This window comes from Gadus macrocephalus, chromosome 20, assembly GCF_031168955.1.
Source record: "Gadus macrocephalus chromosome 20, ASM3116895v1".
Lineage (NCBI taxonomy): Eukaryota > Metazoa > Chordata > Actinopteri > Gadiformes > Gadidae > Gadus > Gadus macrocephalus.
Window position 1 is genome coordinate 18,033,158 of NC_082401.1, and position 27,850 is coordinate 18,061,007.

Sequence of the window (27,850 nt, forward strand, 5' to 3'; positions counted from 1 at the left end):
CGGCCACACCGGACTGTCTTTCTAGTTCACGGGAGAGAAAGGGGAGTCGGGGAGTAAATCACGCACTTAACAAGACAGCCTCATGTCCTCCTTATGTATTTAAATTGACCTGGTCTGAGTTTGATATTGAGTCGCAACTCGACCAGACTAGTCGTTGACACAACTATCATACGAACAGCAGATGATGGGAAGTAGTATATACCTACTTTAGATGAAATACAATCATTTAGAAGTAAGTCATATATTGAGACACTTATTGGAATAATCATATATATTTATAAATAAAATAAAAAAAATACATGCAAATAGGTATAAATAATATACATATACATTTCTGATTCATGTGTTTTAATTCAATAGGTCTACAACCTAGCTAAACTAATATTGCTGTAAACGTTATGTTGCTTATATTGGGTAACTTCTTGTTGTTTTCAGATGGGATTATATATATGGCTGACTTTCTACAGGACGCTACAGCAGGCCTTTTGGTCCCACCACTGTAAGCGAGATAAGAGTGACAGAGAAAAGGCAGACACTTTTGCCCACACCGCTGATGCCAAATAAAGTGTGAGCAACAGCAAATCCAAGTCAGATAACCCCAGTTTCCGAACTCCTTCCCTCTGCAGGAAGACACGAGATATAAAACTGCCCCTTTAACTGGCAACTGTTGTTTTCCACATAACGATATTGAACTTGGACTGCCAATATGACGATGCGATCTGTTAAACTATAATTATGAGGACTTTATTGATCAAACCTACTAAAACAACCAAATGCGTGTAAAAAAATAGTGTCGCTTAGGCTTTCTCGAAATTGACCGTTTATTTTTATTATTCTTCCTCTCACGTTTTACCTTAATTTTTTTAATCGAGGAGGTTTAAATGCCCTTCATCCAGTCAACACGTCATTCTCATTCATTTCCCGCTGGAGCCAAACTATTATCACACTAGGGGTATGATAACTATTAATGTTCTGGGACCGGGTTCACTTACGACAAACTCTACTGTGTAAAAGGAAAATAAATCCTTGAAATCCGGTGAACTGAGCAGGATTGCATCAGGAATGTTTTGGCTTTTCGTTTTCCCCCTCCTTTGCGCAGATAGGGGGTGGGGATCCCGAGCAAAACGGGGAGGAGGAGAAAAAGGGGGAACAGACCGGTGGGGAGCCTACTCTTTGTCTCACCCGCAGTACACACGGAGACTCCCAGTCGATCGCACACACGCAGGACGCGCTAACCGCATGGCGCAGACAACACTGGAGATATAAAGCTATAATAAATCCTAGGAAAACTTCAGGGCTGGAAAAGGGAGACCCTCTAAACAGCTGGGGTGGACGGAGAATCCACGTTATTTTTTAAGGTAAGTCTCCTTACTAGCAGACAAAGCCTGCTAGACGCCGAACAGCATCCAGCAGGAGACGGCGCTAGCCTGTGCTAACTTCACCGGGATGAGTTGATATGTAAACTATCCGCTATAGGTGCACTGTGCATCTGTGCTAAAAAAAAGAAGCCATTTATGTTACCGGGTTTGAGTCGAATGAATAAGTGTTTTAAACCACGTACGCATGATGGGTGAAGCCCGGGATAGGGCAGTGTTTGCGCGCACCGGAGAGATTGCTGTGCTAATCCTTGCTCGTTTTATCGTTAAACCAACGTTTTTCCAAGCCTCATTAGATCATAAAAAGGCTTAAAATGTACGTCGTTAACCGTGTCTAGACTATCTAGGATTTACACTACGAATGCGTGCAGTGCTTGTTAAATAGTGTCGGTTCCCCCACAATGTCCCGCTGCAGCAGTTTCGTCTATAGACGTGGACACTGGACACGCACCCGTGTGCCCGGGGAAGCTCCGTATAGTTGTACCTACTTGTATCGATGTTTATGCATAGAAAAACACCGGCCAAGTTTCGTTTGAATCGTTATTTAATCATTATTGAAACGTTACAATCCACGGGGAGCCGACTGTTTGTTACTCTCCCCTCGGTGGCTTCATCAGGACAACAGTTGGAAGCGTGTGCGTGGAGGAGCGCGCATCCCCCATTCAGCGACCCTGCTTGTTGACCCGCCGCCCCGCTAATTGGATACCATCGGTGTGTGTTTGGGAATGATGGGCTTGGATTTGGGCTTGGGGTTCCCCTACAACGGGAATTGTAACACCAAACCCTATGCCAAGGGACTATTTCAAAGGACGTCGTATGTCGCCTATATTGGCCGTTGACGGGGTTTTACGCGCCACCATTCTGTTTGTTCTTAAAAGAATCACAAGTGTAAAGAACGTTGGAAGGAAGCGCCGGGACCATGGAGTTATAAGCCTAACTCCTGGTGTGGGTCGAGACCGCTACCTCGTCCATGGGCCTCACGTACAGTCTATAGATGAAGGATAAGTACTCTCCCAGATGTGGAGGTGCGGGTGTTGGGGGAGGGACACGAGATGTTGGGGCTTTTCGTGACTGCTGAAACTGGATGCCAACCTTTCATCTTGTTTTGCTGTGCTTCACTGGCTTCTTGGAAACACTCGGGGGGGCCTTCTTCAAAAGACGTTAGAACCGCAATCTGAATATTTTTTGTTAAGACGTGGCGCTCGTTTCCATTTTAAACAACTAATTTGGCTGTATAGAGTGCAACTAATACGCTTTGCGTCTTACGTTAAAGTCAGTTTGCACACGTATAGCCTGCGTATGTAACAATTTGTAACCTCTTAACACTGGGTGAAATGTCACTTTTGGCTGCATTCTTGCTTGAAGCAATCTTTAGCAATTAACCTACATTATGAAGACCTGGTTCGCACTTTCTGTCTGATAGAGAACGCGTGGTCGGGATGTTAATCTCAACGATTTAAACGGCTCCGTACATACTTTGAAGTTGTAATGTTAAAGGAACGCTTCCCATAAGGCTGTCTTAAAGCCGTCTACGATGGGGCAGGCAACTCTCTGCAATCAGACATTGGGGTTCAGTGTTGTGACAGATTCCGGAGCACTGATATAAAAGGACCCCGTTTCAGCTTCTCCTGGGCTTGTATAGGCCTAGCACATGGCTGATAAAGGTCAACCCTACTCAGTGAATTAGGCCGTGAATGCATGGGAATCTGTCTTTTTCCTTTTTACCTGCTCCTTCACCAACCCACACCATTATGCACAAAAACGCAGTCTCCTTCGTGCATTTGAATGAAGCTGTGCATTATAACACGAGGGTGCCTCATGTTTTTGGTCCAAAGCCATGCTGGCCCCCTTCTCTCCTGCATTCACTATCCCCATTAATCACAGTCTGCACAGCTTAGCCTCCATGTGGGTGCCGAGTATCCACCTCGGTAATTAGGAAAGTGATTTTCAATGTGGCGGCAATCAAATCGCTGTGAGTGCATTAAAGCTAATTGCTGCGGTTCTCTGATGGGTGATGTGGTTTCTATAGGCGGTATAGAAATGCTCTGCTTTGTCCCCCGTTGTCTTCAAGAGGGCCCTCCGTCGATTCCTGTATTATGCTTGTTCTCTACCTTGGTGAATCACATCACATTTTATAGTAGCCCTGTGTAGCCTATAGGCCCCTTGGGCCTATAGTGTACCCCCTATATAGGGTAGGGGGTTGGGGTGCTCTAACTTTGTAGATGCAAATAAAAGCGTAATAGTAGAGCGATTGGGTGAAACCTTGTCTCTTTATGACGTCTTATTTTACGTGACATGTGTGTTGTGTGTTATTCTTGTGTTATGTGTCGATATGTTTCAGTCTGGTGTGGTGAGTGCAGGAGGCCTAGATGTGTGGTTGAAGGGTGCAGAGTTTGGAAGAGGATTTTCCATGCTAACTGACCAAATTTTTGGGGGCCCCCCTTCAAAAGACAACCGTACCGCAATCTGAAGAGATTTTTGGAATGAGACCTGTTTATATTCAACTTGAATCATTTGACTCAACATTATGGGTTTGGCCTGAAGGCTACCAAGCCATGGCAGAGCCCACGCTTTATGCTTTTTTTTTTTCACTTTTCTAAGTTTATAAAGTCTTTGAACTCAACCATCTGACTTTTATTATAAAATTGTCTGTGATTTGAGGAAACGTGAGAATGTGAGGTTTATACTCTGACCCGTGTATCTCTGCACAAGGTCACTGGTGTCGCACACTGCTTAAACCCTCCACACGTTGGGCTCATTTACAATGAGTTAAAATATACACTATTCCCACCATTTGTGGGAAAAGATGACATTTAGTAAGTTGGGTGTCGGCATATGTTGCAGAATCCTTTTTTTACCCCTCAGGGGTTAGACGCAACATCTGGTTCTTGCAGGAACACTGGTTTATTTACTTCAACACCACACTCATGATGACCGTGCATTACTTAACAGTGTGACTACCCCTCTGCCTCTGCGTGTTGAAGCAGGATCTGGTTGTATATTGTCTGACAAATTCTTGTGCGCTTGCCAGCTTGTACTATTCCTGAAGTATACTACACTCAACATGATTGACGCCTGAAACGTCCCGCTATGGCGAATGAGCCATTGTCGCCACCTAGTGGACAAGAGTGCACATTACAACACGGGAGATTTGAAGAGGCCCGTTTTCCTTGTGAACACACATTTGATGAAGTGTTTTATCAAATGTCTAGTGTAACGTGGTCATTCTGGATACGGGAATGTGTGTATCTCTGATAAAGATGATTATTTTTGGGATTTACGCCTTTTTGCAAGATAAACACATCTGTAGTGGCTTCTGTATTTCTAAATTACATAATACAGATTGTTTTTGCACTTTTTTGCTTTATATATTTGTATTGAATTTAGTTTCGTAAACTGAGTGTTTAAAGTGTATCATAGTATAGCTAGCTTGTGTTAATACACTCAGTTTACTAGATAAATGCGATTAAAAAATTAAATACAATATAAATGTAGCAACGCTAATAAATGTAATTTGTAAAATAAGTGTTATGTTTAATGTTATTTCGTCTCGTGGCGCTCAATGAATGAGGGCGAAGGTTCATGAACCTTCCAACGTCATCGTTTGACGCGATCGTCCATTGCCAGGCAACGTTCGACTATGCTTGAATCATTTAGTCAATCTGTCACTCATGTCTCTCTCTCCCTCCCGATTGGCCGCAGCTCCTGAGAGGCCCCTCCCCCGCGGCCCGGCGGCACCATGAGCTGGAGTTTCCTGACGCGTCTGCTCGACGAGATCTCCAACCACTCGACGTTCGTCGGCAAGATCTGGCTCACGCTGCTGATCGTGTTCCGCATCGTGCTGACGGCGGTGGGCGGCGAGTCCATCTACTACGACGAGCAGAGCAAGTTTGTGTGCAACACGCAGCAGCCCGGCTGCGAGAACGTCTGCTATGACGCCTTCGCGCCCCTCTCCCACATTCGCTTCTGGGTGTTCCAGGTGATCATGATCACCACGCCCACCATCCTGTACCTGGGCTTCGCCATGCACAAGATCGCCCGCATGGACGACTCGGAGTACCAGCCGCGGCCCCGCAAGCGCATGCCGGTGGTGAGCCGGGGCGCCAACCGCGACTACGAGGAGGCGGAGGACAACGGCGAGGAGGACCCCATGATCCTGGAGGAGATCGAGCTGGAGAAGGACGCCGGCGGCGACAAGGCGCCGGAGAAGCCGTGCCGCAAGCACGACGGGCGCCGGCGCATCAAGCGCGACGGGCTCATGAAGGTGTACGTCTTCCAGCTGATGGCGCGCGCCACCTTCGAGGCGGCCTTCCTGTTCGGCCAGTACGTCCTGTACGGCCTGGAGGTGGCGCCGTCGTATGTGTGCACGCGCTCGCCCTGCCCGCACACGGTGGACTGCTTCGTGTCGCGGCCCACCGAGAAGACCATCTTCCTGCTGATCATGTACGGCGTCAGCGCCCTGTGCCTGCTCTTCACGGCGCTGGAGATCCTGCACCTGGGCGTCAGCGGCATGCGCGACTGCCTGTGCGGCGCCCGCTCGCCGCCGGCCACCCCGCGCCACGCGGCCCTCGCCGCCGAGAGGGCCGCGGCCATGTGTCGCCAGCCCTCGGCCCCGCCCCCCGGCTACCACTCGATGCTGAAGAAGGTCCCCGTGGGGAAGATCGTGTTCCGGGACAACCTGGCGGACTCGGGCCGCGAGTCGTTCGGCGACGAGGCGTCGTCCCGGGAGCTGGAGCGGCTGCGGCGGCACCTGAAGCTGGCCCAGCAGCACCTGGACCTGGCCTACCAGCACGAGGAGTGCAGCCCGCCGCGGAGCAGCAGCCCCGAGTCAAACGGCACGGCGGTGGAGCAGAACCGCCTCAACTTCGCCCAGGAGAAGGAGGGCGGCGCCTGCGAGAAAGGTGAGCGAACCTTTTAGGATTTATTTTGTATTTATAAGCCGCTGCTTTTTCTCGTTGGTTATTGGTCTCGTTGGTTGTTTCTTAGGGCATGAGTTAAGAAGACCAATGGCCTCTTGACTCATGACCACCTGAGTCAAGCTACTGTAAAAGCACTCACACATAGTAAATGGAGGCATTGAAAAGGGATAAAAAAGAGAACTTGCTACTTTCTTCTCGCAGCCGGCGGTGCTCTGATTTCATTGTGCTGCTCCCATACTTGTTTGATTGTGCAGGCCACTCATACATCTTTGAATCTCGCCAGGACTCTTTTCACGGTTCAGCTCACCTGCTGTGCCCTAGGAATAAGAACCATAATCGCCCAAATCAAAATAGCCCGTTTTGTGTTCATTCCCGATTCCTCGTGTGTCACTCTACTGCACTCATGGCTAACTCCTCCATGCTTTAGTCTGTTCTTTCTCTATGGCGCAACACGGCCATTGCACACACTGAAATGAATAATAATTACTACAAATAAATAGTACTACATAGAAAGAATGGATTGCACCATGATTTGCCTTTCTAATGTTTAAATGATGGTTCTCTCACTCTCTTCTCCAGGTTTGCGGGCTTAGATCTCCCATCTCCTCCTGGGCCTGTTGGTCCTGGATACGCACCAGGGAATACGATGGAAACACAAGGGAAAACTGTCTGGAGAAGTTGGGCTTAGGAATCCGGACGCACTAGCAAGGCGACATGGAAAGTCTTTTGCTGTCCCACGACCCCCCCATATACCCCCCCCTCCCCGTATCCACGGGCGTCCCCGGGTAGTCGGTGGAGACCCCCAGCCCAACCAGCGATGCTCCCCAACGCACAGACACGGCACCTGGACCCTCCTACGCCCAAGGGAGGACTCTGGGCGCACCATCAACATCTCAGGCTTGCCTTATGCCCACACTGATGTTTACACCTCACCTCTTTCCTTTTTTTCCTTCTCAAAATGAAACCAGTTTGACTGAAGGGCGTCGATAATGGGTCCGCCAGGTGAGGTGCAGCTTGTGAAACAATAAAACTGGAAGTCTTGTTGACGAGATACCAGCTTGAACCGGTACTGGAAGTTCTTAGTTTTTCTTTTTCTTTTTTAGACCTAAACGAAAGAGAAATCCATGCAAAGCTTTCCTTTTTTGTTGTTGTTTCTCTAGTGCTTTGTAGTTTGGCCTATATATATTTACTAGTAGTGACTGAGGAAAGACGTGCTTTTATTTTATACCATCTTTTTAATGTTTTTGTACGGTACTTTAATTTTGGCACTACACCAGTGTTTTGAAGTTTATCTTGTAAACTGGAAGGTGATTGTGGTGCCTTTGTCCAAAGTAACAAAAAAAACCTGGGTAATGCTTGAAATGTGTGTAAAAAAAGTGTCTGTTTTGTACTGTTTAAAAAAAAACGAGCCTTCTTTGATACTTTTTGAAGCTATTTTTCTATGTTTTTGTATTCTGACATCTTTCCTGAAGCAACTGTTGCGGATTGTGCTATTGCTTTGAGAACGCTGCTCTTCTTCGATTCGACGTCTTAAATCTTTCCAAGAAGCGATCAAAGCTGTTTCCGAAAAATGTAACATAACGGTTCAGTGCAAATATCTCGCCTTGAGGTGACTAAATTGTCTTTTCTTGAGTTCTTTCTACTCTACGTTAGGCCAGTGTTGATGAACTAAAGTTTGTAGTTCATGATAGCATTACATTTCAACAGAAGTCTTTGCCGGTTGGCCGCATTAAAGACCTGCACACCGCAAGACATCCATGTTCTTTTAAGTTATTTAGATTTGGGTGATGGGGCAGAGCAAGGCCCCTTGTCAGACGGTTGAGTGACGTGTCCGTTGAGTGTATTCTCCGAACACGGAAGCTGTGGGTTTTGGTTAGAAAGATAAAACTTCCGTTCAGTTCCATGAGAGGCCAAATGCCGCCAAATGCCTTTGTTGGCGACCAAAGCTGCCACCGTTTTTTGTATTCTGAATCATCTCGTTATTTTTTCAAACTTGCTTTTTTGGTACCCTTTTTTATACCCGTTTGTATTGCTAGTATTTTACTGGTTAGTTTTTAAAATAAACTTTTTACACCAAAACTTCTTGCCTCTAGTGTCTTCAATGTTGTTTTTTGCTCCACATGTTGGGATAGAGCTTGCAGTTCATCAACTTGAAGGGGTCATCTTTTCAGCGGTTCTGGTGCTGTGAAAACCTGCACCTGCATTTCTGTCGACTACATTTAAAATTGACGGGCACCCTGCAGTCTCTTGGCGGCCCTGGCTTCAGGTGAAATTAGAGGAGCAGCTGGTCAGATCTCCTGTCTCCCACAAGATGGCCCCCATCCTGGGCAGAACGGACCCCCTCCCCCCAATGGCTGTTCTGCATTAAAGCTCCACTGCAGCCAGCTCTCTACAGTTTTGGAGCCAGACCTTTGTCCAGGCCAATATGTAGATACTAGCCATACCTAGAGCAAACCAGCCATACATGTAGATACTAGCCATACCTGCAGCATACTAGTGATGTGTGTAGATACTAGCCATACATGTAGATACTAGCCATACCTGCAGCATACTAGCCATATGTGTCGATACGAGCCATATGTATAGATACTAGCTATAACTGCAGCGTACTAGCCCTATGTGCACATCACTCAACTGCTATCCCTAATAATCATAGCATAAAATAAACTCCCTTTTTAGATTTTGTGATGTTTACATTTTTTGTTTGAAGGCCAAAGTGTTCAAAACACCTTGATTATAGATGTTTTGAATCCCATGTTCTCACTTCGAACAATAGTTTTATGATTCTGAATAGAATAACCATTATGAAAATAATAGCATTTGGAGCCAGCCTTGTCCAGACTTAAGTCCCAGATGGACTAACTGACAATGAGAACTTTATCTTAAACCGGATGGAGGCCATCTGTCAGCTCCCTGTTAAACAAGCTGCTGTGAGGAGAGAGAAACCTCACCAAATATTCAATGAAATGCGAAGGAACGTTTAAGAAGATGTTTGAGGCTTTGTAAACACAAACATGGCTCGCTTGAGTTTCAAGTAAACAATTTATCTAATTTTCTGATGTATTTTTGTTTACCCACAAAAATCTAATCTCTGCATGATTCTCCAGATTTTCTTCAGTATTCATTTTATAAATTGTCCTTATTTGGAGCACTGGGCCTTTTACTCCGAAAAAAACTAGTAAAAACAAGCTTTGTTCCAACTGCTCTTTAAGTGTTTATTCTTTAACAACCTTTTGTCCAGCACATCTTTTAAAAACTAAAAAACAAGCATACTATGATAGATAGCACCGGATTGCCAATTTAAACCTGAACTATGGCTATCTTTCCTACTGCAGCTTTAATTCCAAAATGTACCTTTAAATCATTTTGTTGTGGTGCACTTGTTGCCAGTTGACTGAAAGGATAGCTACAACTCGAGCCACTATAAGTGTTTTGATATGAGTCGAAAGGCTGTTTCTTATCAAGTATGCAAATGTATATCTCTCTTCTCCTCTCTTTGTCTAACGCAGCAGGGAACCAACAAAAAGTAACTGTGTGTTGTTGAAAGATGTGCCTGCCTGGGAGTATTGTAAAGATTACTGCCTCTCTTCAAGCTTTGAAGCAAAAGCCACAGCTTTTTTTTTTTTTTTTTTTTTTTTTATGAGTCACCTCACATGACTCATAAAACCGTTTAACCAACTGAAACGTTTCATTATCATTATTTAAATTGATTGTGGATATCTTTTATTGTTATAAATAATTAATCACTTTTGTAAATTGTTGTATTATAAATGTATTGCCGATTCGGAGAGCGCTTGAATCTGTGTGCGTTTGTCGCCCCCTCGCGGTCGTACTCTACGGTATAATTTATACGTGGACATCACACACGAGAACCACATCGTTTACCGATGGATGTAGGTAGGAAGGTTTAGGTTAAGGTGAGTTTGTCCTGTATTGACACAATGCTATCCGTTATTTTTCCTCGATGCTTGAAACTATGTTTAATTCGGATTTAACTTTAAAACTTTTCTTTGTTTACCCGTAAGCAAATACTTCTTGAACTTGGTCGGAAGTTCTCAACGTCAGATCAGCCCGACCAGATACCAGTTTAACAGTGTGGGGAACGTGAAGTTTAACTTTTTACTGTAGATTTTACATTGATGCTCTCGCCAGCCCAATTATTTCCATCTCTGTTATGGCGACACATTAGTGTCATAAAGCACTAATGTATGGCGACATAATGTAGGCCTATGGAGTGCTATAAAGCACTAATGTGATAAAACATGCATTCAGGCGTATTTTATTACTTCACAAGCGTAGATATTGACTGCGAGCGCGCAAATAATCTCTGCGCGCCCGCACTCAGAGCGCTGCTCACCGAGCGAGGTAAACAGCTCATCGATATGGGGTCAAAAGTCTCATTGATGAATGCACAGAGAAGGATTTACAAATGTATTTTGTGATTTATATATAAATTACTCTCTTCTCACAAATCCATTTCAATGCACACACAAATGGATATCGGTATGCATAGGCTAAATGTAAAATAAATCCATAAACAAAAATACGTTTCACAAACACATTTCTGCTCCACACACAAATATGCCTTGTTTAAAATAAATGTCATATAAATCCATAAATATATTAATTAAAAAGATATTTGCAATTTTCATCAAAAATGTATTTGGATGTTGTTACATTTATATACAAACTGTTCAATTTGAATTAACAAGACGCCATTCATTTTTGAACTTGTTTGCATTTGTGTGTGAACTGGACTGTATTTATATGTGGATTTTTGAGACTCTCCTGACGTGGATAGATTCACAAATGCATTTTTTTCAACAAGGAACTCTCTGTAGCCAATCAGATGCCTCCCTCGTTTTCAGCCAATCAGTGTAATCCGTTTGACAGGAGCAATGCGTATTGTCATACGTGTAGCTATAATAAAGGACACATGGTTTGGCGTTTTTTATTATTCATAGTTGGATTAACAGCAATAGGATATTATTATGCTATAAGTGACCAGACGTCCGAGATCAAAATTGGTAACATAATCCCAGAGAAGGGTGAAAAAACCGGTCAGCTATTTTTAAGTTGAAGAAATAATAAATGATTAGGCTATATATACATATATATCCTACATAAACAATGTATGAATACATTAGATATCTATATATCTTACCTCATAGACTGTATCTCTGACTGTTGCTGCAGCAGCAGAGTTATTCTGTCTTGACACTTTGTATTGATATTTTGTATTTACTTTTATTAACAACATTCTTTCCTTAAATTATTCAATGTTTACAGTGATTGTTTTACATGTATTTTTTTATGTATGTCGCTTTGGAATAAAGCGTCTGCCAAATAATTAAACGTATATAAACACCTGAAAGTTTTTATATCAGCTAAAACAACCAATCTGTTTCACTGGATTCAGATAAAACCAAATTCCGTCTTACCCAACAATGTTAGTATTTGAATATTGTTACTTGAATGACTCCATTTACAATTATACTGTGAAGAAAGTATTGTCTTATACTTTGCCTAAAATGAAAATGCATCATGATACAAATCTGCTGATGGAATGTTTATTTGTGGATGGAGGGATGGAATGGACTGGAGTTTGCAGGTGGGAATTGATACAGGAAAATGATCAGACCAGAACGAGTGAAATTCAAAATACAATAAAAAGCAGCCAGGGTAAATGCAGACTGAGCATTTACAGTGTTTCAAAAATAAGAGAATAAAATACAAAATAATTACCATGGAAAATAAATCTATCGCATTAGGCCTGATTATCATGAATTAGGAGTGAAATTCAATGCACTACTTGGATGACCAAGAATTCTTCATTAGAACAGCAGTTTAACAGCAGAGCACTTTTTAACTGGACCCAAAATAAAAAATATATAATGTGTTTTAGAGAAGGGAAAATACAAGATCATGAGTGATCAAGTGATAACGGAGGAGATATAATCAGAAGAAAACCGAGAGGCTGTGCTTGTCTGTCAGGTCGCTATGGGTGCTGTCCGTGGTGCTGAAGTATAGTGCACCGTTCTATGTCGTATAGGGGCTTCGCCTTATACGACATAGAAGCCAATAGCTATCGCTATTGGGTTTTCCCTAGGCGCGAGCCGTAGCACTGACAAAATTGTAATCCTCGCCCAGCAACAGCGTGGGCCATGCGGAAAACGAAAAAAAGTTATTTTCTGAATTGGACTGTGGGTAACCTTTCCTGGATCAAAGAAGTGAATGGAGCAGCACGAAGACAGTCTATGAGCGGGATGGTCCCATTTCATCAATAGACAATTACCTCTCCTACAACCCCGAGGCTATGTCCTTCATGCACACGTGCACACATAAACATGTGTGCACGTTATTTGTTATTTGTTTCGCACAGAGCCAAGACTTAGCCAGTGCACTTCTGAATGGTACAGCAGGTTCCCGTATTCAGCATCACTTCAGAAAGTTTGAAATTCTCTGTGGTCGAGTCCTCGTGCTCAAATTTTGTTGACCGTTTTCACAACAGTGTTCATCACTTCGCCAAGCTGGTCTTGGCACAGAGTGCTTCTTGGTGGATGATGCAGTGCATTTTAACAGCCTCACCTCCACTCTCCCTCACCTTGGGGCACACCATAGAGGCCATTCCTTTGTGCTTTCCTGTCATAGCTGGAGCCCCATCAATCGTAAATCCATACAGCTTGACCCATTCACGTCCAATCTTGCCTCTTTCAGCCCAGTAGCTTCACCTAGTTACAACTAAGAAATGCAATACCGCAAAGCCAAGTTTCATGTGTCGGCCATATTCCAGTACATTTTTAGAATTCACTGCCCTCAGCTCTCAGCTCTGAGCCCTCAGCTCTCAGCTCTGAGCCCTCAGCTCTGAGCTCTGAGCCCTCAGCTCTGAGCTCTGAGCCCTCAGCTCTGAGCTCTGAGCCCTCAGCTCTCAGCTCTGAGCCCTGAGCTCTGAGCCCTCAGCTCTGAGTTCTAAGTGATTATGAGTTCTGAGCATGGTCTTTGAGCTCTGGGTGATCATGAGTCTTAGTCTCCCAGCCCTGAGCTCTGAGCCCTGGGCTTCCTTTTCCAGTATGGATTTGTTGCACAATTGTTGCAACAAACTCCGACTGCATTCCCTCCTTCCCTGAAGAAGAAGCTAATATCTGAATAAAAACAAAAAAAATACACCCGTAAAGACTATGTGAAGGACTGTGTGAATTGTATGATGGCTATCTGCGTCGCCACTAAGATAGTCATCCTTAACGACGTATCTCGCTTTCAAGCCACTGTGATTAGTGTTCATTATCTGTCATACGTAAACCCAGGTTCAAGCCAAGCGAGAGTAATCAAGATGTTATTTGATGCTGAAAGAATGGGGCCAGAAATTTGAGAGCATTACATGCTGACAGAATCCCCCGTCGAGACAGGGATAATAAACATCACTTGGGACATTACATAAACTGTTGCCGACGCAGTCAACAACAGCAACAGTTCGATGTTTTTTTCCCATCAATACATAATAACTAATATGATCCTTCTCATAGTGGAGACCACACTCATTTTGTACTCATTATGTGCAAATGCATACGCTCATTCTATTACAAATTTTGTTTGACATTGACTTGCCATTATATACAAGGGCATCAGTATAAATATCAGTACCATGCAACCCATCTTTTAAGTGAATTTCATCAATTTACAACAACATTGATATACACTATTATAATAATAATATCTATAATATATATATAAAAACAAAGCGTGTGTGCGTGTGTGTGTGTGTGTGTGTGTGTGTGTGTGTGTGTGTGTGTGTGTGTGTGTGTGTGTGTGTGTGTGTGTGTGTGTGTGTGTGTGTGTTTGCGCTTCAACAGGATCGCCTTGAAAGTTTAGTTCAAGGCGTAATCTTATCCCAGTATTGGCAAACTAACTTGCTGGAGGGAGAAAAAAATGGTTAATCTGGTTTTGAGCTCTCTCTGTGACCGTTTACATTTGAATAAATTATACATTATTACATGTGGGCCTAAAGGAACTGGGGACCGAAAAGTGCACGGCCCAGTTGGTTTCTCCTCATAGTAAAAAGAGGGCGTTTCCTCTGCGTGACGTAGGGCGCTCTCGTAACGGGAACCCTATAAATCGGGTTTTTGAGTTGAGACCTAACACCAACAGCAGCACAAGAGCAGGGAAGTGGTCATTATCAGGCAATGAGCGGGGGTTTCGGCATGACGACCATCCACAGTCGCTACGGGTCCTCCCCGGGAGACTGGAAACGGGATCTCTTCGCCCAGACGGATTACTCTTGTCGTCATTTTGCGAAACCTTTTTTATACTGACCTTTACTTTTAAAGAGTATCCCAATTCTTTCGTGTGTTTTTTTTTGGACATTAGCATCGTTTTTGTTTCTGTTTTAGTGAGTTGTTTCTGATGTGAGTGGTCTAAGAAGGTGTGTCGATCCATGATGCGTTTTTTATAAGTGAAGTTTGGGATTTGTATCGTTCGGAGATGAAGAACATTGTCGGATTGAGGAACCCCCTCTTGTTGATTCTCGCCAGATTATTCTTGTTTTGGACTTTGGTTGAGGCGCAGGTAGGGATTTGAACCGATCAATGTCCACTTTTGGTGTTCAGAAAACTTGGGCTTTGACTCATCTCCACAAAGCAACAAATTCACGCATTGTAAAGCATTGTATCCGTACTCATTCATATTGCTTACATTGCATGGTTCTTACATATATCTATCATTATTATTAGGCAACCTCCTTTAACAGCAACTCTAGGGTGCAGACCTGCATCGGGTAACACAGTCAGGGGATATGAACACGTTAGACCTATTCGAAGTACGAAGTTCAAACATGTCCATTATTTTCTTGAACCCAATTTAACTAATACAAAATTCATCTCGCTCCAACATACCACTGACTGATTTGCATACAAATAATGGAATAACAGTCGCATGGAATCACACAATCCTTATCCTTAATCTGTTAATGTAAGAAATTACGATTTAGAGAATTATCAGCCACGTGCTTTTCACAAATACGTTATTCAAGGGAACTAATCAATGCAATTAAATAAACAGGGTAAAAATGATGTTTGATTCTGATCAATGATTAGAAATCCAACCATGTTCCTGTTCCAATTCATATTGTGGAATTCATTTCCTTCAGATCACATTATAACAATAAATAATATATGCATTAGTCATTTGCTATTAAGAGCTCTGCAGATCTCACACACCAATATGAGTATGATTTGGAAGTCAATGTTCTATGAATAGGCTTAGGGTTACTCTATTTTTTATATTTGCATCTATTTGCCTCTGGCACAAATATGTTTGAATGCCTAAGTAAAAATAAATATGTAAGGGATTGTTGAAGAGGTGAGATCATTCTATTTGAGGCATAAAGAAGAAAAAAAAAATAGGTTTGTTGTTACACAACTGCTGAGTGACTAGTCCCTGTCTCTCAAAGTCAGAGCACAGTTGCTGAAAGTGAGTGATGCAAGGGTGGCGACATGGTAACGTGCTTGCAGCAACTGGTGCATTATAGCTGCAGGAGACTTCCCAGAAATATACAATCAACACAATGACAAAAGTGGTTGTCCGCATCATCCACTTATCCCTACTAAAACACAAAGCACAGAAATAAAATGCCCAGAATTCATGGCTGTGACATTTTTCTTTTTATACAGCAATTTTCTTTCATTTATTTTTTTACCTCCCATCCATTTCCTACTAAACATCAATCATTCCTGTATATTTTTGTGCATAACAGCTATTCCCGTGATATTCCCAGTCCTGGCCAGAAGCCGTTTGGCAGTAGCTGATTCCCCACATGAAAGTGCCACTGAATGGACCCATTAAATCCGTCATGTTTGCGTATTTCATGCGTCTGTCTGTGTGTGTGTGTGTGTGTGTGTGTGTGTGTGTGTGTGTGTGTGTGTGTGTGTGTGTGTGTGTGTGTGTGTGTTTGTCAGTGATATGAAAATAGGCTTTTGGCATGGATGAGGTTGAATAGAGCTCTGCATGGTCACAGACATGAGAAGAAAAACAGCAAATAATTATAGAAATAGATTGAATGAATGTCATCTGAACATCAATTGTCTGGCTAGTCTATTATGATGACTCATACTCCTAGAACCATTTTGACCTTGCCCCTTCTTAACACACGTCTCACAAGTTCTTCATAACGGCAGTCAACACAAAAGAGATTCCCCCTGTGTGTGTGTGTGTGTGTGTGTGTGTGTGTGCGTGTGTGTGTGAGACAATGGATAAACTCACTAGTGTGTAGAGAGAGTGGATTGCAGTCATCGCTGGAAGTGGTACTGTTAAAGTGGGGTATGAGATGAGATATCAGGTTCCGACACCGTTTTGTCCTGTGAGTCATCCGCTGGTGAGCTGGGGAGTCGATCGGCACTGAACTGAGTTAGAAAACACCATGGGCATTTACACCCATACCGGCTACGTAGAGCTATTCGGCATTCTGTCCAGCTTTCGAAAGTTGCTTGTGCAGCACTTTTGAAGCGATCAAATTCAGATCCTACGCTTTGATTCTTCTGTGCCTCACTCGTAAGCCACTTGTAGAAAAGCATCTTCAGAATGTCTGAATGACTATACATACATTTGCATAATTCCCTGTTGCATAGTCGTGTGCATGCAAACACGCACGCACACTCTCACACACACACACACACACGCACACACACACACACACACACACACACACACACACACACACACACCACACACACACACACACACACACACACAGCACACACACACACGCACACACACACACACACACACACACACACACACACACACACACACACACACACACACAGCACACACCATCCAAACAGGCTTGTGTATGGAAAAATAATTCGGAGAGGACCCCTCCAGCTAAGTCAAGGTCTACACATGCCACTCCACCCACAGAAGCCTCGTGGGAGGCTCACATATAGAATAAGAGGACATGCCGAACATAAGAATCGATAGAATCAAAACCATATCACCTCCTTTACCATCTGTTTTATAGGAAGAATTAAATATGTTCTTGAACATAAACTTGCGTTGACTGACAGAGGGGACACTGATCCCTCCAACATAACAAACAATTGTCCCCATTGTGCCCTCATACCGTCTTTCCTTAGTAAACACTTTATAGCACACTTTGTAGGTAACAAATAAGGCAGGGTATTGGGACCCAATTATGTACTGACAATCTATCAGTGTGGCATGTCGTGGTTGCATAAAAAAGCTAACCACGCTAATTAGCGTGGTTGCATAAGAAAGCTAATTAGCAAAGAACCCATTTGTGCCGACAATCTCCATTAGGTGACTATGACAATGAAAACGCTATGCATCATGGGATCTAGTGTGGACATAAGTGAAATTCTTTCTAGAGCATTATGGGAATCTCTGAAATGTCCTGTAGATGAAAGGGCATAAAAAAAAAACCTTTACAAATAATTAGTTGTCAGTGCATGTTGTGTTACCAGGCCCCTTGCGGGAAGGTGCCGTCACGCTCCAGGCAATTCATAAGAGATGGTAATTTCCCAATTAGCATCTGGGGGGCCTGAGGACTAAGCAACGAAGCAGGTAATATCAACCCTCAAGGATACTGCTTACTTAGGCCCCGTCCACACGGAGCCGAAACGGGTGAAAACTATCCGGTTTCGTTTTATGCGGTTCAGGAATATCTCCGTAAAGACGGAGTCATTGCGAAACCGCATCAAGCTGTAGAAACGCTGTACTAAATATTCAAGGCGCTGGTTCTCCACAGAAAAAAGAGGAGCGCATCAAGCTTGCGCGCATACAGCCTGCGCGCTGTTACTGCATACAAACATTCAGTCACGAGGAGATTCAACCTTTTAAATTGTGCAGAAATACTTTTTAATGTACAGTTAGTAATTAAATTTAACAAGCAGCTTTATTCAAAGCTACAAAAATAATACAAATAAAATACTAAATAAAAAATTAAACACAACTCTGACGTCCCCCAGCTGGTGGGGGGTTAATGACGTCATCGTTTGCGTTTCAGGCGTCCACAAGAATCCTAACACGAAACCGCATAGGTCCGGATATATTTGAAACCACCTCCGAGGTTGGTTTCAGAAATATGCGGTTTCGGGCACCGGATTCGCCGGCTCCGCCTGGACGGTCGGCTGAAACGCACAAGCGGTTTCACCAAAAAAAAACACCTTCGTGTGGGCGGGGCCTTAGACTATTTACTTTGAAGGCGGGTAGTCTGAATGGTTTTCGAAACCATTATTTGGTCAATATATGTGGGAGGGGAATTATTAGGGCTTTTCCCTTGTTTGTCTCTTTCCTGTTGAGGTATATAAGTTAAGCAGCCTAATCTTTGGAAGAACGTGAAGTTAAAGGAAAATACCGGTCTGCGATCTAGCCATCTTTGCCGTCTCTCCAGGCTTCAGTATAACATCTGTTATCATGCCATCTGCTGTGATAAGTGGCCCATCTTATTTAATTTTGATTAAATAAGAAAAAATCTAAAATTAGCTAAATGTGCTCTAACTGTGTGTTCACACCAAACGCGACGGGGCGACAGGATCCCATACAAAGTGTACGTATAGACGCGTATCGGGCGAATTTTTCGCGAGAGAAAACCGGCGACAAGTTTTGATTTGTCGCGCCACACTTTCGCCGTGCACAGGCGAGCGCGTTCACGGGGATTTGTGGCGCGACAAATTAGCTTGAGTTGAAATATTTGAACTTTGACGCGAATTTCGCGTGATGACAGCCAATCAATTAAATTCAATTAAATTCAATTCAATTTCAATGATTCAATTCAATTCAATTCAATGATTTTTTTGTATTTCTTTATTGGTACATTAATATTATTAAATGAGACGTGTCCAAATTAAATTAAACTCTGTTGGCGGTAACAAGTTACTAGTACTTTATTATTCCTCTCCCCAGGGAAGGCTGGCGCTACCATTGCGAGTTTGTAGTGGTCTTCCAGGGAGAATGTACCATTTTGCTGGAGGGGGGGTGACTACTTAAAATATGCAGTATAACATTTAGAAATCTGAACTTGTTTATTATGGAAATATCGTTGCCATAAGTTTGAGTTGAAATTTGAAGCGTTAAGTATTTAAGGATTTCTGTAATTGTATTTTTCCCGCAGTAGGCGTACTTACAGAAAATGTCGAGTGTAATTTTTGGATTGCCTGATTTGATGTCAAAAGTATACTTCATTATGTTTTTAACAATACAACACTCTTGCTATTGTGTGCAGTGGGTGCCATTTCTCTTTTTTGTTGGTGCTCCTTACATAACAGTGGGTGCTCCTAACATTTGGCCTTCAGGAGCTGCCAAGTATAAAAAATAAAAAAAAGCCTGTATTCGACATTGTTATGATTCAACTGCCGGTATAATATTCAAATATAAATTAATACTAGACTCAATGTCTCGTCTTTATTATTGGACGTGCACTTCAGGGTTCTCCAGGCCACCTATAATCTCTTGAGCGGCCACCACACAGCAGAAAAACTGGTCAGCCGTCTTGAGAGGGCTCTTCAACTGCTGGAGGTGCAGGAGAAGAAACGCCTTCAACAGACGTCTCCTTCTCTCCCCGCTGCCTAGGTGGAGTCTGACGGCGGCCTGTCGGCGCAGGAGCAGATGTACATCCTGTACGATGTGAAGCTGCAGTGCCACCTGAATCTCTCCAACCGGGAGCCCACAAACACAGGTACACCCGCTGGACCCCACAAACCAGGCCAGGGCGACATGCACACAGGCAGGCAGGCAGGCAGGCACACACATGCAGGCAGGCTCGCACGCAAGCACACACGCCCACATGCACGTAAACACACAGTATATCTTGCAGGCAGAATAGGAAATTGTCAAGCTCATGTTTGCACTGATGTCGTTCTATTACTAACAAATGACTGGAGACAAGAAACCTCATTTAAATTCAAATCATCTTCTCATGAAAATCCTTATCGACAAAGAAATGACAATGACAATGAAAAACAACTTACAAGCACATATTGCAAGTAAGCTCCCCGATGAAAAACTGCAGCTAATTTCTAAAAGGGTTGATAGCAAAGTGTCCAAGGAGAAAATGTATGCTGAAAATTGCTATTACTACGAAAAATGGATCGTCAAATATTTATTTATCATTCCAATGGCAATAGTTATTTTGTGTTGGGGAGGAGAGAATTGACGTATCCTGAACCAGACCATGTCTGATACACTCCCACATTCCTTTTCTCGCTCCATCTGTCTTATTGTGTCCCCCTGATGGTCTCTCTCCCTCTCATTATCTCATTCTTTTGAATCCCATGCATATCTCTCTCGCTTTTCCTCTTTTTATATATTACTCATTTTCTTTATCTTTTTGAATTACCCATCTTTCCATTTCCTTCTTTACGAGTCCCTCTTCTCTGCGACCCACTCTCATTAGGTCATGTACTCTCTAAAGTTTGTTTTTTTTATTTTTGGATCCACATTACTTGGATTTCTGAGCATGTGCTGCCACCCAAACCCTAAAATTATGTCTCTGATGTGCTCTGCAATCTATACAAAATATATTTACTTTTCGAAAAATAAATCTGCATATGCTGGGATTGTTGAAAAATTGATAAACAAATTGAACCATGGCTGTGCCTTAATTCATATGATAATGTGTAAGGGACATCTGTTTTTTGTATGGAAGATAAGAGCTACTTTTTTTCTCAGCACTGTTTCACCATCTGCCACTGTGCATTCATCCATTCATCACCAATACGCTCCATCCATGTCTGACATTAACATGCTGAGCACTGAAATATGTGTCGTTGATTCATGGATACACATCCGCTGCATTGACTACCTCTATCGCAGCACTGTTTGTTTCAATAAAAATAGCTTTCTTTTGCGAGTCATTGCCCTAGTACATTGATGATCCATATTAATTTATTCACTGAATGCATTTGTTTACAGTGAGCCAATAAGATGAATAGAGTCGTTCCATAAGGGAGATGGACAGGGGCAGTTATAAAACACAATCATACATCTATACCTAAAGCTAAGGGAACCAAGGCGTTTTTTTGTTTTGGCCAATATTGTTGCGTGAGCTAGTCTGCGTGCGTAAAGGTTTCAAATGAACACTCTGTAGGCCGGCATCTGTAGTGCTACACTTAACGCTACAGTAAAATCCCCTTCTGAAAGCTTCACACGCTCACGCAAATTTGTTTTCATGGTTAGAATATCTAGAGAAGGAAACAAGGTGCAACTTCATTTTAACGTAGGAGGACTGCTGAATCCTTGATTAGGTATAGCCACACTGTTACAGTTAGCGGGTGGCAGGCAGGCAGGTAGGACCCAATAGCAGACAGTTCAATAAAAGGATAATTTATTAACGCAAAAGGCAAGGAACACGGGTGATGCGGGTAACACCGGGAACACAGGTAACACCGGGAACACCGGGAACACACAGGACACAACTCACCACGAACTAAAATGATCCGACAAGGAACAAAGGAAAGACAAGGGCTTAAATACTAAACACAGGGCACGCGACGAGGAACAGCTGGAACACATTAGGGGAGGGAGCAGTAATCACACAGGAGGGAAACTTGACAGGACATGGGGAGGAACAAGACAGAGATACTAAAGTAAAACAGGAAACACACCAAAACAATACAAGGAAACAGACAGACACTCCCTCAGAGAATAAGGGGAACTGGAAGGTTGCAGGTTCAATCCCTCTGCTGCCTAAAGCGCTAGGTTGTCCTCGTGCCCAGTGAACAAGGTACATTAAACTCAATTCAGCCAACAGGAATTGTACCAATGATGTTATCATTATTGGCTATTATGCAAAGCATAATGATAGAATACAATTAAATATAAATATGATGAGTAATGGAATGGTACAAAATGCCAATTGGTGGAGGATGTGAATTCAGTTTGTCGAGTGGAAAGCATTTGTGTGTGTGTGTGTCAAGGAATCCTCAGCACTTTAGCGAGGGACAGTATGAAGAATGAACGGCAACCTACCAGCTGGTGCTTCACCTTGAAGTCTCAAAGGCTTTCTCCAAAAGAGATAAAAAGTTTTTTTTTATGCGTCAACAATTATACATTTTTCCAGTCATTACAGAAACGTAAGGCAGCCATTTTCTATCCTTCCACTTTGGATCGTTTTACACTGGAGGAAAATATTGGCTTGGACTGGAGTTTACAAAGGACCAAACAGTGGGGGTAAAGTTGTGTTGTGTTGTGTTGCTTGTTTCAGATGATTGGTGTCCTCCAGGCTGGGATGGCCTCATCTGTTGGCCCCAGGGCTCTCCAGGGTTAATCACCAGGGTCCCATGCCCCTCCTACATCTATGACTTCAACCATAAAGGTGTGTAGCCTGCTCAGGGTCGGACACGGAAGAAATGCATGGGTCAAGAGATATTGTTCCTGTTCCTTTGGAAAAAGAAAGGATTCCATCAGTCTCTCCCAAACTTGTTTTTTTTAGGGTAAATTATATCATGAGAAATTATATTGCTGACAGATAGGGAGATGATGGGGAAATGCATATATATATTGAAGAATTTGGGTTGGCAATCGATTTTCCAGACGTAAAAATAGTTCAAGTAAGCTGAGAACAACTGATTAAAAAACGTTCCCCCATCATTATTTCCAAAAAATGGTGAAACAATAGTTATATTATGTATAGCATTATAATATATAATATATGTTATATTTATATCATCCAGCTCAATTTACACTGTTCCATACTTTGAAGGGTAGGGAAGAGTTCTCAAATGAGGCAGGCCTGTGAGGGTCGACAGTAATGCCTGTTGTTGAGAGGCCTGAGAGCTAATGGCACCAGCGGCTGTTTTATGGGTGCAGGCAGTGCGTACAGAAAGTGTGACGTCAACGGCTCCTGGGTGTTTGTGGAGAGCTTGAACAGAACGTGGGCCAACTACACAGAATGCCTGCACTTCCTGCAGCCGCGCAATGAGAAGGGCAAGGTGAGGGTCCCACGCACACACACCTTTTAAAAAAAACAGTTTTATGTGTCAACACTAGAAATATATTATTGCCCAGTGAAAGCTGAAGTTTTTGTGTTCATCCTTTGTGGACAACAGGACAAAAAAAGTGTCCTATTTTTCGTATTTCTTTGGCGTTCTCTAAGGTTCAGTATCCTTATGTTGTCTCCATCACATCATAAGGATAATAATTACCCCTGCTGTTTATGAAACCCCTCTCAATCATACCGGTACAACATATTGGACTTATAAACTATCTGAGAACTAGATCCTAAGATCTAGCCCTATGTTTTCATGGTCTGTCTGTTTCCTTGTCTTGTTTTGGTGGGTTTCCTGTTTTACTTTGGTATCTCTGTCTTGTTCCTCCCCATGTCCTGTCAAGTTTCCCTCCTGTGTGATTACTGCTCCCTCCCCTAATGTGTTTCAGCTGTTCCTCGTTGCGTGCCCTGTGTTTGGTATTTAAGCCCTTGTCCTTTCTTTGTTCCTCGTCGGATCGTTGTGGTTTGTGGTGAGTTGTGTCCTGTGTGTTACCAGCGTTACCAGCGTTACCTGTGTTCTCGGTGTTCCTTGCCCTTTTGCGTTCGTCATCTGTGTTCTCGCCGAGAACACAGATGACGAACGCAAAAAGGCAAGGCACACCGAGAACTTCTCGGTGTTCCTTGCCTTTTTGCGTTAATAAATTACCCTTTACCTCAACATATTTCCTGGTCAAATAAAATCTTAAAGATATATGAAGTGACGCCACTACCAGCCAAGATGTGATGCAAAGCAACATCGCTAATGAGTGAACACGTGCCTAGCCCTTTCAGTGTGTCGGCATGACATTAATGGGGATACATTGAAAAAAGATACCCTCTTATGTATCAAGGTTACATAAATGAGCATGTCCTCCAGTCTAGGAACTTGAATTTGCATTCACGGTTCGGTATTAATGGGTTCGATAAGTATGTGTGTGTGTGTGTGCGTTTATTAATATCTCCTTATCTTCCCAGTAGATGAGGAGGAAATCTTTCTGTGTGTGGGATTTCTATAGGGTCCGGGCACATCATCAGGGGCCTTGAAACACTTTGGTTCTCCTCTGACTCGTAATGCTCTGAACCGTGTACCCCCCCCCAGGAGAATTTCTTCAGGCGGCTGTACGTGATGTACACCGTGGGCTACGCCGTCTCCTTCAGCTCCCTGCTGGTAGCCATCTTCATTATCGCATACTTCAGGTGAAGCAACATGCACCGTGTCTTTGCACAAACATTTATGTTGTTGTGATGGTTAGTGTTTCTACAATGCAGAATAAGAAGTAACTGAGGCCGTGGTTAAAAAAAGGTGGAATTGTATTCTACACCATGTAACCTTTTAGGACCATACCGGTCCAGGGGATTGAACCAATCTGTCTTTTTACATTTGTTGCGCGAGTGTGTGCTAACGCTCCCTGCTCTTCGGCAGAATAGGTGCGACCAATGTCATTCAAATAAATTCTTTACGTGGAGACGGTGGAGACGGTTCCGACGGTTTGATTACCAAGACCGGCACCCGTGACCATGAACCACAAACCACAAACAACAAATGTGATTTTAATTTGTGTTACAACTAGGGCTGTAACGATACGCGTATCGAAAAACCGAAATTGTGACACTCAAAGCCACAAACCTGTCTCGCGGTGTGAGAAGGCAGAAGCGCGATATGCCCTTTCTAACTCTCCGGTCAAATTGTCTGATTGAAATTTGCTAATAATTTGTCTAAATAATAGTCTGCTGACAGCGCCCCCTCCTATCGATGCCGTAAGTACAGGGCCGACGGACTGCGGGGGAAAGTGAGGCAGTCGTGGGGGGGCCCAAGGCAGAGGGGGGGCCCATGGCAATTAAAAAAAAAAATAATAATAATAATAATAATCTGTGGAATTATCCACCAGCCCATAGTGTTAGGAGCCCATCAGTACCTCTTGTATACAGGGCCCAGGATTTGGTGCAACGGCCCTGCGTAAGTATGCGACTGCAATCCTCCGTGGCTATACGGAGAATTGCATTTCTCCACAGCCGTCGAAGTCCTCATATGCGATATGAACGACATTTATCCAGAGTGGGCCAAGCGCGAAAAAAATTGCCTGTGTGATCCCGTTTCTATTGTTTTGTGTGATTTGACTGGCAGTTTGTCTGCTTATAGGTCGGAATGAAGCGGCCACCGATTATTGACAGGATGGGTACTCTATTCTACCGGACTCGTTCGCTTCTTCACTAGACATACGCGCTACCGCTCGCTCTCCTCGCTCGTCCACTCACTCGCTGACGTCACTCACACACGCATACGCACACTGCCATTCTCGCGCACACACGTATGCTACTCGTAACACTATGCCTCGTTATTGCGACGTTCATGACGTTCAGGTTTTTCCCCATCTATTGAAAGTTAGGCTATTAAACATGTTGCATTCTATACGGCCTGATTATGTCATTATTTAAGCGACATAGCCTAATAAGAAGCGCTAATAAGGATATTTGACTAAACCAACCAAACAGTTGAGGGTTTTTGCCTACCAGCAAAAAGCATCCTCCAACTGCAATCTTTGGTTATTTCTTTATTCATTTAGCTATACTTTAATAGTATTCTTTCTGTTCTAATCTGTTCAGTGTTCCAAATTATTAAGTTAATTGGTATATAAGTGTTGTTTAAATAAAATGCTTTTTAAATTTCAAAAAATCGTGGGATGTATCGATCCGTGGGTCAAAAATCGTGATACAAACCGAATCGTGAGTTTGTGTATCGTTACAGCCCTAGTTACAACATCTCCTCCCATCTCATCATTTGCAGACACTTTTTTCGAAGGACACCTGCAGGGAATTCAGATAAAGGATGTAGAGGGGTAGTCTGTAGGATTTATTACATATTGTAACCAGCTGAATTAATACATTTATAGGATCATACGCCTATTAAAACGTAATTGTGAAAACTATATTACATTTCTGCTAAGCCCATTCTGCTAGATGCCAGTCAATTGTACACGCTGTCAATTGTTTAATTAGCCTGGTGACATCCACTTGAATAACCTTTTAAACAGTCACATTAAATGAAGCAATGGCACAAATGGTGCATGTTGGATAAACAACTAGCCGTGCTTATAGGACATTTTCATTTAATAATTTTTCCCTTTATGCAACTGTGTAAAATGTGTTTTGGGTGATGTCTTGGATCAGTTGAGAGGCCTGGATTGATGTGATCTCTGACGAGGGAAAGCGAGCAGGCAGGCAGTGTGTCACATCTCGCCCCCTTCGTTGATTGTCATCACTCCAAGCATCCCAGCATTTTCCAAGCGATATCCACAGTTCCTGATTTCTGATTCCTGCCTGTTGACTCCCAACTGAGCCTTTGCCTTCTCCCTGCCGGAATGTTTGCCTGATCTACGTCTTATAACCCGTGTACCGACCCATTTGGCCTTTCCTTCTCCCTGCCGGATTGTTTGCCTGATCTATGTCTGATAACCCATATACCGACCCAATGCGGCTTTGCATTCTCCCTGACGAATTGTTTGCCTGATCTGCTGGTTTCCCGTGTACCGAACAATCCTCTAGTAAAGACCATTCTCTATACACAGACTTTTGCCTCCTGAATCAGTCCTTTATCTCCTGCTTCTCACCCAGCCGTTACACAGTGGTGTTATGGATGTGTTGCAATGTGCTGCAATTGGTGGAGTCATTTGTTGGATATTCCAAATGGTGGTCCTTTTTTCTCAGGCCACCCCTGTGGTAAATATAGGATCCCCCCACACACAAACCATTGGTAAAACAAATTCAATTTCAGGTTTGTATTCATAGTATAGTTAAGGGTTGAGGTAATGAATACATCGATGAGTGTCTCAGCAGCAGAGGAAGAGTCCTACCTGAAACGTGTTTCAGATGTGGGGTGGGGGGGGGGGGGGGGGGTTCAGGCTGCTGAATAAGCACCTCTTCAGTTGAGTTTTAAAAAATTGGTTTTGCATCCAAAGCTTGAGACGTTTTTAGAGGGTTAAGTGGGGTAGTGGCACTAAGGGCATAGGTTTGGTTATAATGGGTAGGAATACATCTTAAATCATGGAGGATGATGAGGATACTGGTGTCAGAGGAGTCAAGCAGGTCGTTGGTGACTTTCAGGAGAGCTTTATCTTTACTGTGTAGCAATCTGCATCCAGATTGAAAGGGCTCAAAAAAGTGGTTTGACTACAGGTACGTTTTGAGTTATTAACGTTTTAGTTCAAGTATTGTTTTTTAACAGGGAGGTCGGTGATTTGAATTAAGATATTACCCACATGTCCCCACCTGAGGATCAGTTAAAGGTTGGGTATGGGATTTGCGAAACGCCAGCAGATTTTGAAAATGCACAACTCAAATGGTCCTACCCCCTCTCCTTCAACGCTGACTCTGACTCCACCCATTCCAAGTACATGGACGCGCAATCATGCACGAGCGTGAACACAGATGCGCGAGAGCGAGCCAGGCTAGCGAGGTTGGAGTTTAGTGTTGTCTTCTAGTGCTAGGTCCAAACGTGGATTAGCTAGTTAGCTAGCTCCAGTATCTACCGCAGGATAACGACAAACAGAAGCTTGCTCTGGGTCACGAGCTTTGACTACGTG

At 43.3% G+C, this 27,850-nt stretch overlaps 2 protein-coding genes across 2 annotated transcripts in view; both read left to right on the forward strand.

Moving 5' to 3' along the window:
- The first annotated feature begins 852 nt into the window (after positions 1 to 852).
- Positions 853 to 8,374, forward strand: gjc4b (gap junction protein gamma 4b). The gene is made up of 3 exons (XM_060039914.1): positions 853 to 1,358; positions 5,079 to 6,277; positions 6,875 to 8,374. Exons 2-3 carry the CDS (start codon positions 5,116 to 5,118, stop codon positions 6,886 to 6,888), a joined length of 1,176 nt encoding a protein of 391 aa, XP_059895897.1. The 5' UTR covers positions 853 to 1,358; positions 5,079 to 5,115; the 3' UTR covers positions 6,889 to 8,374.
- Positions 8,375 to 14,428: 6,054 nt separating this feature from the next.
- pth2ra (parathyroid hormone 2 receptor a) overlaps positions 14,429 to 27,850 on the forward strand; it is a 55,277-nt gene continuing 41,855 nt past the window's right edge. Inside the window, exons 1-5 of the mRNA XM_060040265.1 lie at positions 14,429 to 14,857; positions 19,877 to 19,982; positions 22,509 to 22,619; positions 23,114 to 23,235; positions 24,370 to 24,467. Of these exons, the coding sequence (XP_059896248.1) occupies positions 14,774 to 14,857; positions 19,877 to 19,982; positions 22,509 to 22,619; positions 23,114 to 23,235; positions 24,370 to 24,467 (521 nt within the window). The 5' untranslated portion in view covers positions 14,429 to 14,773. The remainder of the gene's footprint in view (positions 14,858 to 19,876; positions 19,983 to 22,508; positions 22,620 to 23,113; positions 23,236 to 24,369; positions 24,468 to 27,850) is intronic.

Bases quoted from the DNA above. Each gene is read 5' to 3' on its own strand.
- gjc4b (XM_060039914.1), top strand. From the start codon at position 5,116: ATGAGCTGGAGTTTCCTGACGCGTCTGCTCGACGAGATCTCCAACCAC.